Here is a 16,746-nt window from a genome sequence, read left to right on the forward strand (position 1 = left end):
ATACGAGGGAAAATATATGAGGGGTAAGCAGTTGATTCTACCAGAAAAACTAAATCCAGGACAGCTAATGTGGCTGGCTATAAAATTTAGTTCTGAGACTCCTAGCAGCCAAGGCAGATGGCAACCAGATGATTCCCTAGTTCTCATTGCCTGATTAAAAAATAAAGCATATGTCATCAGGAGATAAATTTTATTTCCCTAGCCCTGAGTGGAAGCTGTGAAATATGTCTTTGTGTGGATGGGTAGCGTCCTTGTTACCAACCGTATATGTACTGAAAAAGAATTCTCCACGCGGACTCCACTTCCTCCACAGCCCCGAGGGAGGGCAAAGGGAAGAGGGAGCAAGAGAGAAAAATAGAGAAAGAGGGAAAAGTACAGGAGGGAGGGATGGAGGGAGAGTTCAAGAGAGAAAGACAGACAGAAAGAGAGTGTATGAATGTAAGATGAAATAAAACACACACCCAGGCAACATAAGAACCAGAGCCCTGATTCAGGTCTCCTGAGCTGTTGTGCAGTCCTCTTTCCCCCTTACGAGGCTATTTTCCCTGAGATCACATGGACTGACCAGCTGATCTGTATGTAGCTGTTATGATGTTGGTGGGGAGTTGGTTGGTGGTCCCTGTGTATCTATGACCATAACCATGTTAAACTCAACATTGAAAGTGCAAAATCAGGAAATGTGAAGAACATGGTCACTGGAGCTCGGCTGCACTGAATTCCAGTCCTGGGCACAACACTCAGTAGCTGGGTGACTTTGGGCTGATGACCTAACTTGGAGAATGTAGGCATGGTGACATTCCTCGCATCATTTTGTATACGATGTTGTTTTCAATGTAATGGCAAGTCTGTTTGATCAAGTGTTTGCTCAGCCTCATATCATTCAGGTTCCAGCCAAGGCGTCCACTCCTGACATGATCTGTTTTAAACTTCTGCTGCCCACTCCTTTATCCCATCCTCCACTGGGGCAGGGTGGATTTAGCAAATAAGAGGCTACCTTACTCCTGGTTCCTGGCCAAGGGCCCCAGGCCTGGCCAAAAGCCCAGGTCAATGACCTCAACTGGTGCCCTTCTGTCTGCCATCTGCAGTTATTTGGTGACCAGAGGAAACTGCCCCGGGAGTTCTTCTTGAAATCTCATCCCCTGAGCCTTCCCGAGGAATTTCTCCGAGAAAAAGAAGTGAGTCAGGAGTTGTGGCTGGAGCCAGGGACATACCTCATTGTGCCCTGCACATCGGAGGCAGGCCAGGAGTCGGAGTTCATCCTCAGAGTCTTCTCCAGGAAGCACTTCTTCCAGTAAGGGCACAGTCTCTCCCTGAGGTTGGGGTCCCCTTGGGCAGGGACAATAAGGGGTGTGAGGTGGAAAAGGCAGCTGTCGGGGTCCTTGAGGCCAGTCCAGACAGCGATCAGAAGAACAGGAGAGCAGACCAGCTCTCCGCACAGAGAACATCCCTCCTCCTTTCTCCCGCTCTCCTTGTACTGACCAATGAACACTGCCGGGTGTCATAGAACAGGCACAGGCATGGCCCTTGCTCTCCAGAAGCTCAAGGTCTGGGCAGGACACAGACACACGAGTGGCCATTTTTGTTAGACTGCCTCCAGCAGAAGCATTTACACGCACAGGGTGTCAGAGGAGCCTCGAGAGGGAGCCTCGGCTAATCTTCCACTGTCCTGGGGAAAGTAGGGGTGGCTTCTGGGAGGTGGTGATTCCTAAGGGATGCACCGGGGTGGCTCAGATGAGGGGGGCTGTCTGTCACTGACCAGCAGGCTCAGACAGTGCTGGCATGTGCAGGTGAGTCAATACATATACATCCCAGCTACACTTAGTATTTGGCCTGTGATTGTTTTGACATGACAGCCCTTCCCTGCTTAAAATCTTAGGGATCTTTTTCTTTGTTTTGGCCATTGATAGTTTGACTTGATCTCAAGCATCACTGCCCTGCCAGACTGCTGCAGCATCAAATATGAGGAGGAATAGTCAGAAGTGGGGGGGGGGGGAACAAAGGGTGTGCTGGGCTTGGTACGAGCAAAGGCATGAGAAGACAAACAGCACTAGGTGTGCGGGAAGTTACAAGCAGTGTGCCGTGCCGTGTGGTTGAACGTGTGCTTCAAGGAGGAGTGGGAGGTGAGGTGTGAGAGCTGGATAGGCCCACATGCTGCATCCGCTAGGGAACTTAGAGGAGTGCCTTGGGAATGGGAGGGGGTGGGATTTGGCCAAAGGTTCCCAAGAGGGTCCCCAAGAAGACATTTTGTCTTTTGTTTTCTCTCAGTGAAATCGGCAGCAGTCCCAAAGCTGTCTTCTTTAAGGTAAGTCATCAGCTGGAATGCCACATGGCTGGGACTGTTTACAAACCCACCCAGGATGGTGGGTTTCTTCCCCAAGTTCGGGGGTCGGGGAGAAGGCCCTAGATCCTGCAGACCCTGCTCCATGGTATACACACCACAATATCCATTGTGCCCTCCGTTTACCCAGGTTCTGCTGTTTTTTGCACCAGAACTGCCCTTCTGGTTGGGTCCTTGTCATCAAGGACCCCGAGCCCCAGGTGCATGAGTTATACCTTTGCCTTCTTCTGCTTCTCTTGACCTGGTGTTCCTTGTAGCCATTTCACTGTTTGCTGCTTCCCCAAAGGCAGTGAGAAATGGAGACATGAGGACTGTGCGAACGTTGTGGTAGACAGTGTAAGACAGTGCTCAAGGTCAGACTTCTGGATTTTAGAAGCCTGGGAGCCATGAGACATGAGTGCGTGTGTGGGAGTTCACATCTCCGGGTGAACAAGTCTTTCTCTGTGTCTGTTCCTATAGGAAATAGTAGACCAGGCGGAAGGGCATGAGAAATTCTTCAAATACTTTGAAAGGGTAAGTTGACAAGGTATGGTAGCCAGAGGTGGGCAGGGCAGGGGACAAAGTGGAGCATGTAACTCCACAGACTGTGTGTTTGCACCTGGCTGACCTATCCCTCAAACTGCCACCATGTTCTATTCAAGTCGTCGAGTTTTTAGACGAACGATTGGAGCTGCTGTCTCCAGAAGGCTCCTGCAAAACGCACATCTGTTCTCAGCAGCTATATGGATCGGTTGTGGGAGAAAATGGACTATAGCAGAGTCAGAAGTCAGCATCGGGAGTGGGGGTGGGCACGGCAATGACAAACCCATGGACAAAGACCTCTTGGATGACTCCCTGGAGAAGGGGTGGGGCGGAGGGCCCAGGGCTACACACCTGGTCCCTTTGACTTCTTTCCTTGGGCTGACCCAGATCGGGAGGCCAGCGGGGTGGGTGTAGGGCTCTGGGGTTCACTGTAACCTGCAGGATGCTAAATCGCTTTGGAAATAGGGCAAGAAATACACTGGAAAGTTGGGGTCTGACATCTGAGTGATTTCATGAAAAGTGGAAGAGTGCGTGTTCCTCCTGTTAGTAGCACTCTGGATTTCGTTCACAACCTGCCTGTCCGCCCACCTTCTCTTGTATTCACCCCCGGTGCTCTGTGTAATGTAGCCCGAGAGGCTATGTCAGAATCATATGTGTGTTGTTCATCAATGTTTCCCTCCACATCAGGGATCTCTTCTGCTGCCGTCCTTTTATCTAGTGAAATCTCATAGAGAATCCCAAGATACGAGAAACAGATAAAAATCGTATATTATGAATATGGATCTGTTTTATAAAGTTCAAATTTGCAATCCTTGTATTTTAATATATTTTAAAGTTAAATCTCAATGTAAAGAGTTGCTTCTGATGAATCTAAAATTAAAATCTAGAACCTTGGCTGAGGTTATTTTATTAGCAGTGAAATCTAAAGCAAGCTGTTTGCTCAACCTCTGAAGCATCTCTGCAGAACCCAGTTTGGAACCTCCTGCTCCCTTTTTGTCTGTTTCTTTAGAGTCCTGCCCTGCTGAGGGACCCTGGACATGGCACCCAGTTGAAATGTATTGTAAAAGTCCTTCTAAAGTTGCAGATTTAATGACAGGACTAGCTGTCTTCCCCATGTGCAAGCTAACAGTGTCGCCCCTTGTGCCCAGAAGTGGCACCTGTGTCATGCAGAACGGATGCTGGAGAGGACGTCCCAGTGCCCTTTAGCAGTGGCCCCTGAGTATCTAACGCGCCTCCCATAGTGATGGTGCTCTCCTGTCCCTCTGCTTTCACTCCAGAATCCAGAAATAAATGCAGCTGAACTGCAGAAGATCCTGAACCAGCTGCCCTGGTCCGGTGAGTCTTCCAGAGTCATCCATCCTGTAGGACTCAGGGGACACAACTGTTCTGATCTCGGGGTCTCTCTCTCTTTCCCCTGGTGGGACACGTGAACTGTACTGGGTGCTGGTCCCCTGAACAGCTGTGTCTTGTGTCTTACACCAGAGTGGGTCATGTGGTCTGACAAGGTAGTAAAGGAATTTATGCAGCTTGGAAAATAGTTCTTTCTTCTGTTTTGTTTTGTTTGAGTATATAGAGACTATAGCAGTAGAAATGAAAATTTCTGCAATTCTCCTGGTTTGGGAAGAATAGTTGAGTACTTCTTTCTTGGCATATAAATTCCATGTGGGGAAACTGTACCCATTTCCTCAGCGTGGCAGGTAAATATTAAATATTGACTAGCCCACTGGTTTGCTCTCTGACAAATTTGTATTTAAATTGATCAACCTACATAAATCTGGAGGGAGGGAACATGACACCTAGGAGGGATGACAATGGGTAGTGTGGATGTTTTTGGAGGAAGCCTGAGATGCATTATCAGGAAAGGTTAAAGTCCATATAAAAGTATTTTATAAGTATATTTTGAGTGAGAAGACCATGATTTCTCCAGAAAGGAAACTAAACTTCAAAATTTTTTAAGCCCCCAAATTAAAGGGTATATTCTGCCTAATGTATGTGATTGCTTCTTCTTCACGTAAAAACAAGGTCCAAACTCAAACAAGTTACAGTCCAGGGTATCAGATAACTCAGGGCTGGAGAGGGTTTCCAGATGGTTTCTCAAAGCCTAATTTGGGTGAAATAACAAGAAGAAGAGATTCTAGAAATGATAGAGTCTAAGAACCCTCCCTCTGCCCCACTTGGAAAAATATTCCAGGGAAATTATCTAAAAAGGTACACATTTAAATTTTTAAAAATGCTTTGATCACAAGTTTGCAAAATGGTTTTCCAAGGAACCCGTGGACAAATCGCTTCTGTTTAGCCTCTGAGAGGGGTTCTGGTTGATGAATCGGGGGACGCCTGTGGATTTTGGTGAAGTACTTGGTAAAGTCTCTCATGATGAATGATGACATATGGATTGGAAAGCAGCAATAGGAGATGTATTCACAAGTCTTGTGACCATTCCCCAAAGTTATGTAAATATAAAGCCAGAGGGATCATTCTGGGTTATAGCCAAGTGTGTGGATATTTAGATGAAAATCATTGGACTCTGCCCTGTACTTCCTCAACTCTTGTCCGCGGGTCAGCAGAAGACATGGAAGGCAGGTTGGCCAGCTGTGCAGATGGCTCATGCTGGGAGGAGCCATTGTCACAGACAGCAGAATTGAAATTCAGACTGCCACCACAAGCTGTGCCCACACCAAAAAGATGAAACCGAGTCCGGATGATCATTCAAAACTACCACTATGTTATTTTAAAAACTTGGTTGTGCAAGATCCTAATAGAAGAGACCTTGTTTTTGTAGCACCGGATATGAAACCTGTCTGGTTAATGTAGGTGACCTTAAGCTTCACATGAGCTAATAGTTTTAAATCGCTGCTATTAAATAAGCTGATCCAGATTCTGGCTGTATTTAATGGAGGCATTTGATTTGTGGGTTTTTGAAATATATTTTATTGATTACGCTATTACAGTTGTCCCATTTTTTTTCTTTCTTTTATTCCCTTCCACCTTCCACCCCCCGCTCCCACCAGGATTCCCCACCCCCTTAGTTCATGTCCATGGGTTATACATATAAGTTCTTTGGCTTCTCCATTTCCTATACTATTCTTAACCTCCCCCTGTCTATTTTGTACCTACTATTTATATTCCTTATTCCCTGTACATTTTCTCCCATTCTCCCCCTACCCCCTACCCACTGATAACCCTCCATGTGATCTCCATTTCTGTGATTCTGTCCCTGTTCTAGTTGTTTGCTTACTTTGTTTTTGTTTTAGGTTCAGTTGTTGATAGTTGTGAGTTTGTTGTCATTTTACTGTTCATATTTTTTATCTTATTTTTCTTAGATAAGTCCCTTTAACATTTGATATAATAAGGGGTTAGTGATGATGAACTCCTTTAACTTGACCTTATCTAGGAAGCACTTTATCTGCTCTTCCATTCTAAATGATAGCTTTGCTAGATAGAGTAATCTTGGATGTAGGTCCTTGCCTTTCATGACTTTGAATACTTCCTTCCAGCCCCTTCTTGCTTGCAAGGTTTCTTGTGAGAAATCAGCTGATGGTCTTATGGGAATTCCTTTGCAGGTAATTGTCTCCTTTTCTCTTGCTGCTTTTAAGATTCTCTCCTATCTTTAATGCTGGGTAATGTAATTATGATGCGCACTGGTATGTGCTTCCTTGGGTACAACTTCTTTGGGACTCTCTGAGCTTTCTGGACTTCCTCGAAGTATATTTCCTTTGCCATATCAAGGAAGTTCTCCTTCATTATGTTTTCAAATAAGTTTTTATTTCTCGCTGTTCCTCTTCTCCTTTGGCACCCCTGTGGTTTGGATGTTGGAACATTTAAAGTTGTCCTGGAGGTTCCTAAGCCTCTCCTCATTTTTCTGAGTTCTTGTTTCTTCATTCTGGTCTGGTTGAATGTTTATTTCTTCTTTCTGGTTCAAATCATTGATTTGGGCCCTGGTTTCCTTCCCTTCACTGTGGGTTCCAAGTCTTTTTCTTTATTTCATTTTGCATAGCCTTCACTTTTTCCTCTATTTTGTGACCACACTCAACCATTTCTGTGAGCATCCTGATTACCAGTGTTTTGAACTCGACATCTGAAAGGTTGGCTATCTCTTCATCACTTGGTTCTACTTTTGGAGCTTTGGTCTGTTCTTTCATTTGGGCTGTATATATATTTTTTTGTCTCAGCACCCCTGTTACATTGTAAAGGGTAGAACATTAGGCATTCACCAGGGCAGGGCAACCCACATTGCTGCATTGTGGTGCTGTATATGGAGGAGGGTCCCAGAAGGAACAATGTCATTTGCTTAGCTCTCACCTAGCTTTCAGTCACTTCCCCGCTACCCACAAGCAAGTTGGGCCCTTCTGGTGTTGATTCCTGGGTGGGTGGGTCTCTCCAACGAACTCTTCTATGAGACTGGGACTTTCTCCTACTGCCACAACCCCCCACATGTTTTTATAGCAAGAGGTTTTGCGGCTTTCTTTTCCCATGCTGTAACCCTGGGTTGCGTAGTCTGTCTTGCTCGCCAGTCGATCCTCCTGGTTTATCCACATGCAAATGTGGGACCGCCTGGTCTGCCAGCTACCACTTTGCCTGCCTGGTCCTTCAGCTGCCACCTTGCCGTGCGTCCTCTCTGCCCCAGCTGCCTGTCTCTCCCCCTCCTGCTGGTCTGGATGAATGTTTCTTCTTTAACTCTTTGGTTGTCAGACTTCCACACAGATCAATTTGCTGGCAGTTCTGGTAATTTTTTGCTTTTAAATTTGTTATTCTCCTTCTTTTGGTTGTGTGAGGGAGCAAAGTGTATCTATCTGTGCCTCCATTTTGGCCAGAAGCCTAGATTTGTGCTTTTGAAATTGCACAAATTTCTTATTCTAAGAAACGTAAGAAACCAAGAAGTTTTAGCAAGTGTCCCATGAATTAGTAGGGATTAAGTCAAGTGTGCTTGCTTGACAAATTCTGTGTCAAAATTTCAGTGTTGGCCCCTCCATACCTCTTATATACTAAGGCAACTGATGAATGGAGAAAAGCATCTATAGATGCAAAGTATTTCAAATTTGTTTGAACTCAGAATCCTTTCTCTGCAGAAAATCTTTCTTGGAACATAATTTGGAAAATGCAGACTGAAAATTTTGTAAGTTATAGAACCATTATACTCCACTTAACCAAGTTGCCTCTGAAGGAGTGTGTCATGTTTTAGCAAGATTCTGGCAAAGCATGGATCTAGAAGAGATCCAATGAGGATTTAGAAACCATATCGTCTGGGGAACAGTTGGAGAAATGTTGACAGGAGACAAAAAACTGTTTATGCTTTGCTAGAGGCAGAACAAGTAGGTGTATCTTAAAGGAGCTTGCTTTGGAATTAACACAGGAAGTTTCTCCTGAATGGAGGTAGCCATCCAGGGAAGCACCTCTCATTGGCTGACCATCATCAAGACTTCTGAGGAAAGCACTTCCTAATTTAGGTGGGAGCTGGATCAAGTTGACCTCTCAGACATCTCTCACAGAGCCCATAACTCTCAGATCCTGGACCTTGCTGGGTACCTAGGGCCACGTTCTTCTGACTCACTCTATAGGCAACTCCAGGTTACAACTGGGGTTCTCCACATTGTAGTAAGCACAGTTGCTTACTGTGCAACTTGGGTGCAGAGATCACCAGCAAGCCTTCCCTCTCTCTCCTTGGCTCTTTGTTTCTTCCCTTCCCACATAAATGATAGTTATTGGAACCTGTGGCTGGCATACCTGACACTGTCTGGTCCCAACCAGAAAAGGGCGGTACTGTGCTGTGCTGTCCTAGGCCAGCCCCATGGACTCTTTCTGTTCTTCTACAGGTCTGGAGGGCACACATCCCCTCTTCAGCCTCGATGCCTGCCAGGGGATCCTGGCTCTACTGGACGTATCTTTTCTTGTCTGTGGGAGGATGCACACTGCTGGTGGAGAGCTTTGCTCTGAAGTCAGGCTGGGCCGTCTAGGTTTGAATCCCAACCTTGGCGCTTACTAGTTGAGTCATCTTGGGACAGTCCCTTCGCCTCCAGGTCCTCATCCGCCGTGTGGAGATGGCATCTGAGCCTCATCAGTAGGATCAGTGTGAGAAAGCAAACGGGATACGCTATGTGAGGTGCTCAGGACAGAACTGTCCTGGGAAGAGTGATCAGTATTAACTATTACTAACAGTAGTCTGACAGTGAGGATGAGGCAGCTGCAGGGTGGTGGTTAGTAACAATTCTCCAGACTTCCAAGAAACTTTCACAAGAGCTTCAAGGTCCTAAGTTTTTCACTCAGTGACTAGGCAGTGGCTGCCCCCGTTTACAGGTCAGGAACTTGAAGCTCAGGAAGTTCAACAACTTGCTGCAAACTCAGCTTTCCTTGTTCTCAGCTCTGCAGTTTATTAATTTTTTTAAACAAACATTGTGCCTGTCTAAGTGGACACTTTAATCAAAGTTTGGTTGTCTGTAGTACAGATAGGCACATAGGATGAGTGTGGGGGGGGGTCGGGGGGAATGGGGTAGCAAATACAAACCACAGTGTTTGCAGAAACTTTGCAGAGGGCACAGACAGCATGGGACAGTGCCAGGCATTGGAACAGGTCCCAGCCTTGTCACCAGCTGTATAAACTTGGACATGATCAGACTCATTGAGCCCTCATTTCCTCATCTATGACAGGGACAAGGTAACACCGATCTCACCTACCAGGTGAAAATGAAGTAACACAATAAACCAAGGAACTCAGAGCTAGACCCCCTGTAACAGTGGCGCATTGACCCAGTCTCCCTAATGCAAGGGTACTGGGACATGATCCACAAGGCGCACTATTAAGCTTTTCATAACATTACTGAATATGAGAAGCATCCTTAGCCACCTGACTCCTTCCATAAGTCAGCTTTGACAATAATGAAAAACAGTAACTGTTTATTAAAAAAGTCGAATCAAATCCAGTTGGCCATGCCAAAATATCCCGCTTCACTAAATGGTGGCTGTTGTCATTGCCACCACTTACCCTCATCAGCACGTCTCCCCTGGCTGCTGTGTTGCAGCTCATTCTGTCCTTGCCCACCAAGGGCAGGGAGCCCTGGGCTGGAGGCCACTAGAGATACCTGACATCGAATGGGGCTGTCTGCCAATCACACACTGTTGTGTGGAAGGCCCGTCGCTGCCTCCAGAGGCATAGATGAATCTTCCATGGTGGCTTTGACCTTAACCCTGCTCTCAGCTTAATGCATCTGGTACCATGAGTATCCAGGAATTCAGGGACCTGTGGAAGCAGCTGATTCACTATCAGGTAAGCACAAGTCTTGCAAGATGCTGCAGAATGGCAATTCTGCAAAGTACACAAAGAGCTTACTTTTCTCCCTTTCAGCCTTTTAAACCCAACCACTCACCCAGTCTGCTCTTCCTCCAGTGAGACTCACACGAACTCAGAGAGCCTGTGGCACTACTCTCCTGAGTCTAAAGCTCACATCTGTTTACATCACTTCCTCCAAAAAGGCTCTGTGAGACTCCCCACGGCCTTCAGAGGAAGTCCACACTCTTTGGCATGGCATTAAAGTCCTTCATAACTTAGCTCCTCCCTGCTTTTCCAATCAATACTCACAGCTCTCCCTCTTGTCTCCTGAGTCATAAAGCTGGAAGCCCATCAAAGGCTGGGTAATATGCTTAGACTAAGCACATTTACAAAGGATATACTAGGACTGTCTATCCCCTGCGACCTAAAGACCACTCCCTTTCCCAGAAGCCTTCGGAAGAAACGGGTGAGGTGGTGGGATCCTGGCATGCACCCTCTGTCTGGGCAGCGGGCCCTGCTGATGGAGCCTCCACTCTCCAGCAGTGCTCGGCAGCACTGACCCTGGGGACAGAGGGGATCTCAGGGGTCCTTAACACTTTGTTCCTTGTAGGTGGTTTTCCACAAGCACGACAGTGACAGGTCAGGATGCCTGAACTGGGGACAGCTGCGGGCTGCCATGAAGAGTGCAGGTGGGCACGGGGGAGCTGGCGCTGTAGGTATGAACAGGTGGGGGGTGCATTGCATGACATTCTGGAGTAATTCTAATGCACAAAATTACTCCCCATTCAGAGATCCAAACACATAGCTCTACAAATAACAGATACATTTATTATTATCATTATAATCATTGCTAACAATTATGGAGGGTTGGCACATCCACATTCTCATTTAATTTTCAACAATGCCCTTTTCTGATCCCCACTTTAGAGGGAGAAATTAAAGCTCAGGGAAGCTAGATAACTTGCCTGGAGTTAAAGTTCAGGATCACCAGGCTCCAAAGCAGATGCTCTTGACCCCTAACGGACTGCCTCCTGCCCTGAAGGCAAGCAACCCAATTGACAAAAAGATCTTCATGCTGGTTGCCCAAGGGGGCAGGAGAGGGGAGTATAGATAAAACGAATAGACTAAATAGCCCTGGGTGGCATAGCTCAGTGGATGGAGCACAAGTTACTAACCACAGGGTCGCAGGTTCAATTCCCAGTCAGGGCACATGCCTGGGTTGCAGGCCAGGTCCCCAGTGGGGGCCACGTGAGAGGCAATCACACATTGATGTTTCTCTCTTTATTTCTCCCTCCCTTCCCCTCTACAAAAATAAATAAATAAAATCTTCTAAAAATTGGATTAACTAAATAATTAAATAATTCACAATGAAGTTCATAAAAGAAGGTCTCCATGCTTTGGGGACTAAGGTCCCAGAAGAGGAGGGACAGTGTAAGGGGTCTCAAAGGTAAGGGGACCTGGGTATGAGGTCCCCAGCACCCATGGCAGGAACCTGTGTTCGATGCAGGAATTGTGCTCAGTGATGACATCTGCTACCTGATGCTCATCCGCTATGGCGGCCCCAAGCTCCAGATGGACTTTGTCAGTTTTGTCCACTTGATGCTGCGTGTGGAGAAAATGGAGAGTAAGCTGGCGGGAAGGAGGGAGGGCCAGGGCTTTCTCTGCACTGCTCCTGGATTGTCCCCAGTTCAAGCAGGAGGGAGGGGACGGCTGCCGGTGCAGAAACAACAGGCCAGGGAACTAGAGGGGGCACTGGCTATGTGCTTGGGAAACTGGCTGCATCCACTCCTGGCTAATTTGCACCCTGCCTTTTCCAGAGGCAAAGGTGGGAGGCAGCTCACGTATGATAGGTGTGGCCACATGTGCTTCCACCGTTGGGTTCCCAGGTGAGGAGACATATGGGAAGAACCAGTTCATAATATTTCCCAAACACATTAGCTGTTGTTTCTTTCTTCTGCATTTTCACAGGTATCTTCCAAAACTTAACCCAAGATGGCAAAGGGATATACCTCCAGAAGCCAGAGGTAAGACTTTCTCCAGGGGTTGGATCATGCCACGTAATGTAGCAGGGGCCACTGCAGGTCCAGGCTCCCATGAAGAAGAAGGGTTTGGTGGTGGTGGTGGGGGGCGGGGGGGTCCCTTCATTCTCCTGAGTTCAGGATGTGGCCCTGAATTCACTTTACATATTCACTTACGTAGTCATCAAATATTCAGTGAGCTCCCACTCAGTGCTAGGTATATATGAGGGGAACAGGAGACTGACTCAGTGCACCCAATGACTATGACCACAATGATGCCATGTGACGAATCCACACAACTTCTGTGGTGGCGACAGCATTTACTTAGCTCCCCAGTCACATGCTGGGAGTCAGGGGGTCCCAGCTGGCTGGCTAGTGGTTGTGGGTGAGCCAGGGGCCTTTCTGGCACCTTCACTGAGGAAGCCCTGGCCATGCTTGCCTTTCTCAGAACAATGGCAGGAGCAATGGGGAGTGAACTGAAGCACGCAAGGGCTCCACGTCTAGGGACTACGTGCCCTACAACTCATTTTGCTGTTCAAAGCAAGTCATGTAGAAAGCCCACTTCCGACATATGGGGAACTAGCCTTCTCCTCTGTCATGGGAGGAACTTCAAAGTCACTTGCAGAGGGCATGGCCGCAGAGGGGGTGAAGACCTGGGCCGGCGGTGAACCTGAGCACAGACAGTCATAGGAGAGCTGGACTAGGTAGCATGTTCCACAAAAGCTTTTCTGGAGAAGGTGACACAGAAGTTGAAACTCAAAGATAAGAAGGAGCCGGGAAGGCAGAGCAGAGAGTAGGAAAGGCCCAGGCCAGGGGAACAGCAAGTTCAATGCTGGCCGGAGTATAGAGAACGAATAAACTGGCTCAGAGTGAGTCTGGAAAGATCAGGCCATATAGGCCAGAAATAAACCTCATTTCAAGGGCTGGCTTAGCTTTCCCCGAATGGAAAGGGTTCTAACCTAGTCTCTGTGCCCTTATCTTGAATCTCATATAGTGCTTTGCTCCAAGGAGGTGTTGACAAATGTTTGTTGAGCGGTTGAGGTGATAGGCTAGGGAGAAGACAAATGTGGGCCTGATACCACTGTCTCCCTTGGCATTCAAACCTCATGCGTGTATCAAGCACCTGCTCTGTTCGCTGCAAAGACATTGGGGTCTGGACCCTCTTCTTTCTTTCTAAGACACATCCTCAGTTGGAGCTGCTTAGACAGGACCTACTGAAAGCTGGTGCTTCTTCTTTGACCTCAAATGTCCATTTTATGGAATATCTTCCCAAGATAGAGGGGCCCTCAGCATGTACCTCCTCTCAGTTGCTCCAGTGTTCAGGTGTGAAGGTGGGATTCAGCTGGAGGAGCAATAGTTAGAGTCTTCTGAGCCCATTCCCACCTAAGATCCCCAAGGTCACCTCCTGATCCCAGGCAATCCTTCCACAGTGCAGGCTCAGACCTGAGAGAGCAGGGCAATGTGAGCATGCAGTTGAAACAGGAGAGCCCACGGCCTGAACAGGCTGGCAGTGCAGGGTGCTGCAATGGAGGAAGATTGGACTGAAACCTGGCCAAACCCACTGCACTCTAGTAACTAGATCTCAGGGTGTGGGCTGGGCTTGGTGCTCCCTAAAATCCCCTCCAGCTCTGACCATTTCCAGTTTCATGAGGAGGAGATTCCCAGGGCCATCCAAGGAGTTCTGGAGGGACTGGCAGCCAACTCGTTGGAATTTCACTGTGGGGTTTTCTTTGACACCATTGGTAACTTACTTCACCATTATCATCGTCATCGTCACCATCATCAGCATTATCATTGGGATGTAATTGGCCTCGGACATAGTTTCTCCAGAAGTGCCCTCTGTGTGAATTAGAGGGACCATTCATCACACCCACATAAAGCTGTCAGACTAATGGGTCTATAAATGTAAACATGTAGAATATGCTCTAATGGATTTCTGCTCCCTGGCCAGTCCATACACCTGCACACACAGCTGTCACAAGCATGCCAAATTGAATTCATGGAGAAAAAGGAACTGAGAATTGAATACAGAATCAGCCTGTATCTTGGCTATCATCATTCATTCTCAGGCACCACGAGAAGTCAAGGTTGATTATATTTCAGGTTGATTTATAAACATATTACCAGATGGTGTGGTCCCTCTGGCTAAACTGTTCATTAATATCCTGTCTCCATGGCTTCCCCAGGAGTGAGGGGGAGGGGGCCCCAAGTCCAATGTCAGGCTGTGGGACCTGGTGACTGAGAAATGAAGCACCTGTAACCGAATGTCAGGGGTGGGGCTAAACTGGCCATAACTTGTCCCCCATTCTGTGCAGTGGCTGTTGATGATTATGTACTCCTGAGAAGGCTGGAGCGCCATCTTCCTTCACCGAGGACTGTCCACCTGGCCCACGGCAATCATGGGCTGAGACAACTGATGCTCAACTCGCCCGCTGTTCCTCGGGACCATGGGTCCAGTTGAGAAGACTTCTCTTCCGTAGATGTCTCCTTTGGATGGCCATCATGCGGAATGTGGAGGGAGGGAGCAAGGGCTGCCTTGGACTTGTAAAGACCAGCTCTTGTTCCCTGTGGCTACAGTCTTGTCCCAAGCAGAGATGTCACCTGATGTGGCCTAAGCAATATGACTCCAGAATTGTGTCTTAGCCCCTGTAGCACACTGCCTCCAGAGCTGTCCTATTTAAGTGACCTTAGACATGCCAAGTGTCATCACGCTTGGGGTAGCACTCCAAGTTTCCAGATCTAAAAAAGAAATGCTGGTCTTTGACAAAATGCGCCAACCTCTGTAACTTGGTGGGGGCGCAGGCTGAGTTCCAAGTGTTTGGTGGGGATGTGCGGAGCTTTCAAGGACACAGAAAATAACAGAATAGGCAGGGTTCAGGTGGGATGGGCCAGCTCTGGCATCTGAGGTCCCTGGGTGGTCTTATACAATATCTCCAGATGAATGGATTTGGGGTAGGGAAGGACCAGTGGATTTGAAACGTCTGAGTTCTCAAAGGGCTTCCTGTGCGTGACAAATGGCAGTCTGTTTACTTGATCTACAGACTCTAAGATCCATTTCAAATCAGTCTGGAAACCCTCCATGTACCTACCATCAAAGAAGACCACCACACCCACGCTACCTCAGAGGGTTAATCAGTGCATGGCCGGCGTATCTGCTTTTTCGAACTACACCCACCCAGGGCCCTGTGGAAAACCAGAACAAAGGCCATTTCCCAAAGCCCATGCATTTCGCTCAGAGCTTAGAATCTTACTGCCACCCATTGAAATTCTATCTTGCTAATTTACAAACTTTCTAACAAACAGGGCTCTCTGGTTGCCCAGTCCTCAGCAGACTAAAAGAGAAGGCTGAATGATGGGATAAACGCGTGCCCAGTGGCAGAACTCAAAGAAATCTGGAAGGCCAGTAGGTGGTCACTGATGGAGAAGGAGGGAGCCCTTTCAAAGCATGGCTTAGGGAGGTAGAAAAGTACTTCATGTAGAGAAATCTTTATTTCGTCCGAATGATACCATGTAAAATGGTTCGCCGTAAAGTTCCGGATACACGAGGTACTACTGCTTTTATAAGTGAAAATCGCGTATTTATAGTCTTTAAAAGATTTTTACGTCCATTTATTTATCAGTATCTCTGTTTTCAGATCCTGCCATTGTAAATAGTTGTTTTAATGAAATATTACTACTTTGGTTCATGAAGGCAATTTTGGATTTTTTTTGGAGGGGAGGGGATGTTGGGCAGGTGGTACTGTCAGCCCATTCACGATACTTGGACCTCAGGGAGGTGGTTCTCTTGGTGCAGATGGGCTCCGTACCAAATTAAGTCTGACTTCCTGGTGGTCTGAACCGCCCTCCTGTGCTTCACATGTGCTGCCCTGAGCGTGTGGCTCACTGGGGCAACTTGGGGATACCTCGTGCCCTGCGGGCCTGCACCCCACGGTTCCCTCCGGCACTCCCCACAGTGAGTAATGCAGATCAGGGGCAGAGCCATCTCCCCACCCCAATACATCTTTCCCGTCTTTGTCACTGCAGGGCCTAGGGATTGAGGGGCAGGACAGACTGGGAAAGTTTGGGGGTGAAGTGCCGAAGGCCTGAGTGGTGGACATCAGCACTCCCATGGCCAAGACAAGTGGGACGTGTACACACCAGGAGTCCAGTGAAGGGGGAGCGAGGAATTGGTCCTCAGGTACCAACACAGGTGAGGACAGAGCGTCCAGGAGGTTGGGTTGACCACCATCCAGGCAAGGAGGAAGACCATACCAGGGTGAGCCCTATCCTAGGCTTTCAAAACCTCAGGGGGAAAAAATGACTCTAACTGGTAAAAGAAAAGAACAGTACAAGAGTGGCTAAAATATCTGCCTTTTCTTCTGCCCAGTTTTAATTTTTTTCATTCTTTCCCCGTTTATATAAAAACCCACTCACCTAGAAGAACCTTCCAGATTCTAGGCGGGGCCCCAGCAGGGCAGTCAGCAGCTGGCTGCGAACGGCACAGCCTTCCTGCTGCCATCACGCTGGGCTGGAGAAATGATTTTAGCCTCCAGGACTTTCCATCCAACGTTTTCCCAATGCAGTAGATGCATTTATGTGCATAATGGGAAAAGGAGGGAAGGGGTTTC

The 16,746-nt window shown here is 47.6% G+C and overlaps 1 protein-coding gene across 3 annotated transcripts in view; it reads left to right on the top strand.

Annotated features, from left to right (window-relative positions):
• CAPN14 (calpain 14) overlaps positions 1-15,825 on the top strand; it is a 37,190-nt gene extending 21,365 nt beyond the window's left edge. For 2 of the 3 annotated variants that reach the window (XM_037066859.1, XM_037066860.1), the window contains exons 13-22: positions 1,086-1,291; positions 2,266-2,302; positions 2,798-2,851; positions 4,138-4,195; positions 8,671-8,735; positions 10,050-10,118; positions 10,732-10,810; positions 11,629-11,745; positions 12,090-12,145; positions 14,455-15,825. In XM_037066859.1, the coding sequence (XP_036922754.1) occupies positions 1,086-1,291; positions 2,266-2,302; positions 2,798-2,851; positions 4,138-4,195; positions 8,671-8,735; positions 10,050-10,118; positions 10,732-10,810; positions 11,629-11,745; positions 12,090-12,145; positions 14,455-14,481 (768 nt within the window). In that variant the 3' untranslated portion in view covers positions 14,482-15,825. The remainder of the gene's footprint in view (positions 1-1,085; positions 1,292-2,265; positions 2,303-2,797; positions 2,852-4,137; positions 4,196-8,670; positions 8,736-10,049; positions 10,119-10,731; positions 10,811-11,628; positions 11,746-12,089; positions 12,146-14,454) is intronic. The other variant, XM_037066861.1, reaches the window with a different exon arrangement.
• Positions 15,826-16,746: the final 921 nt, after the last annotated feature.

The sequence above is a fragment of the Sturnira hondurensis genome, unplaced genomic scaffold (assembly GCF_014824575.4).
Source record: "Sturnira hondurensis isolate 20B ecotype Veracruz unplaced genomic scaffold, ASM1482457v3 Scaffold0016663, whole genome shotgun sequence".
Classification (NCBI taxonomy): domain Eukaryota; kingdom Metazoa; phylum Chordata; class Mammalia; order Chiroptera; family Phyllostomidae; genus Sturnira; species Sturnira hondurensis.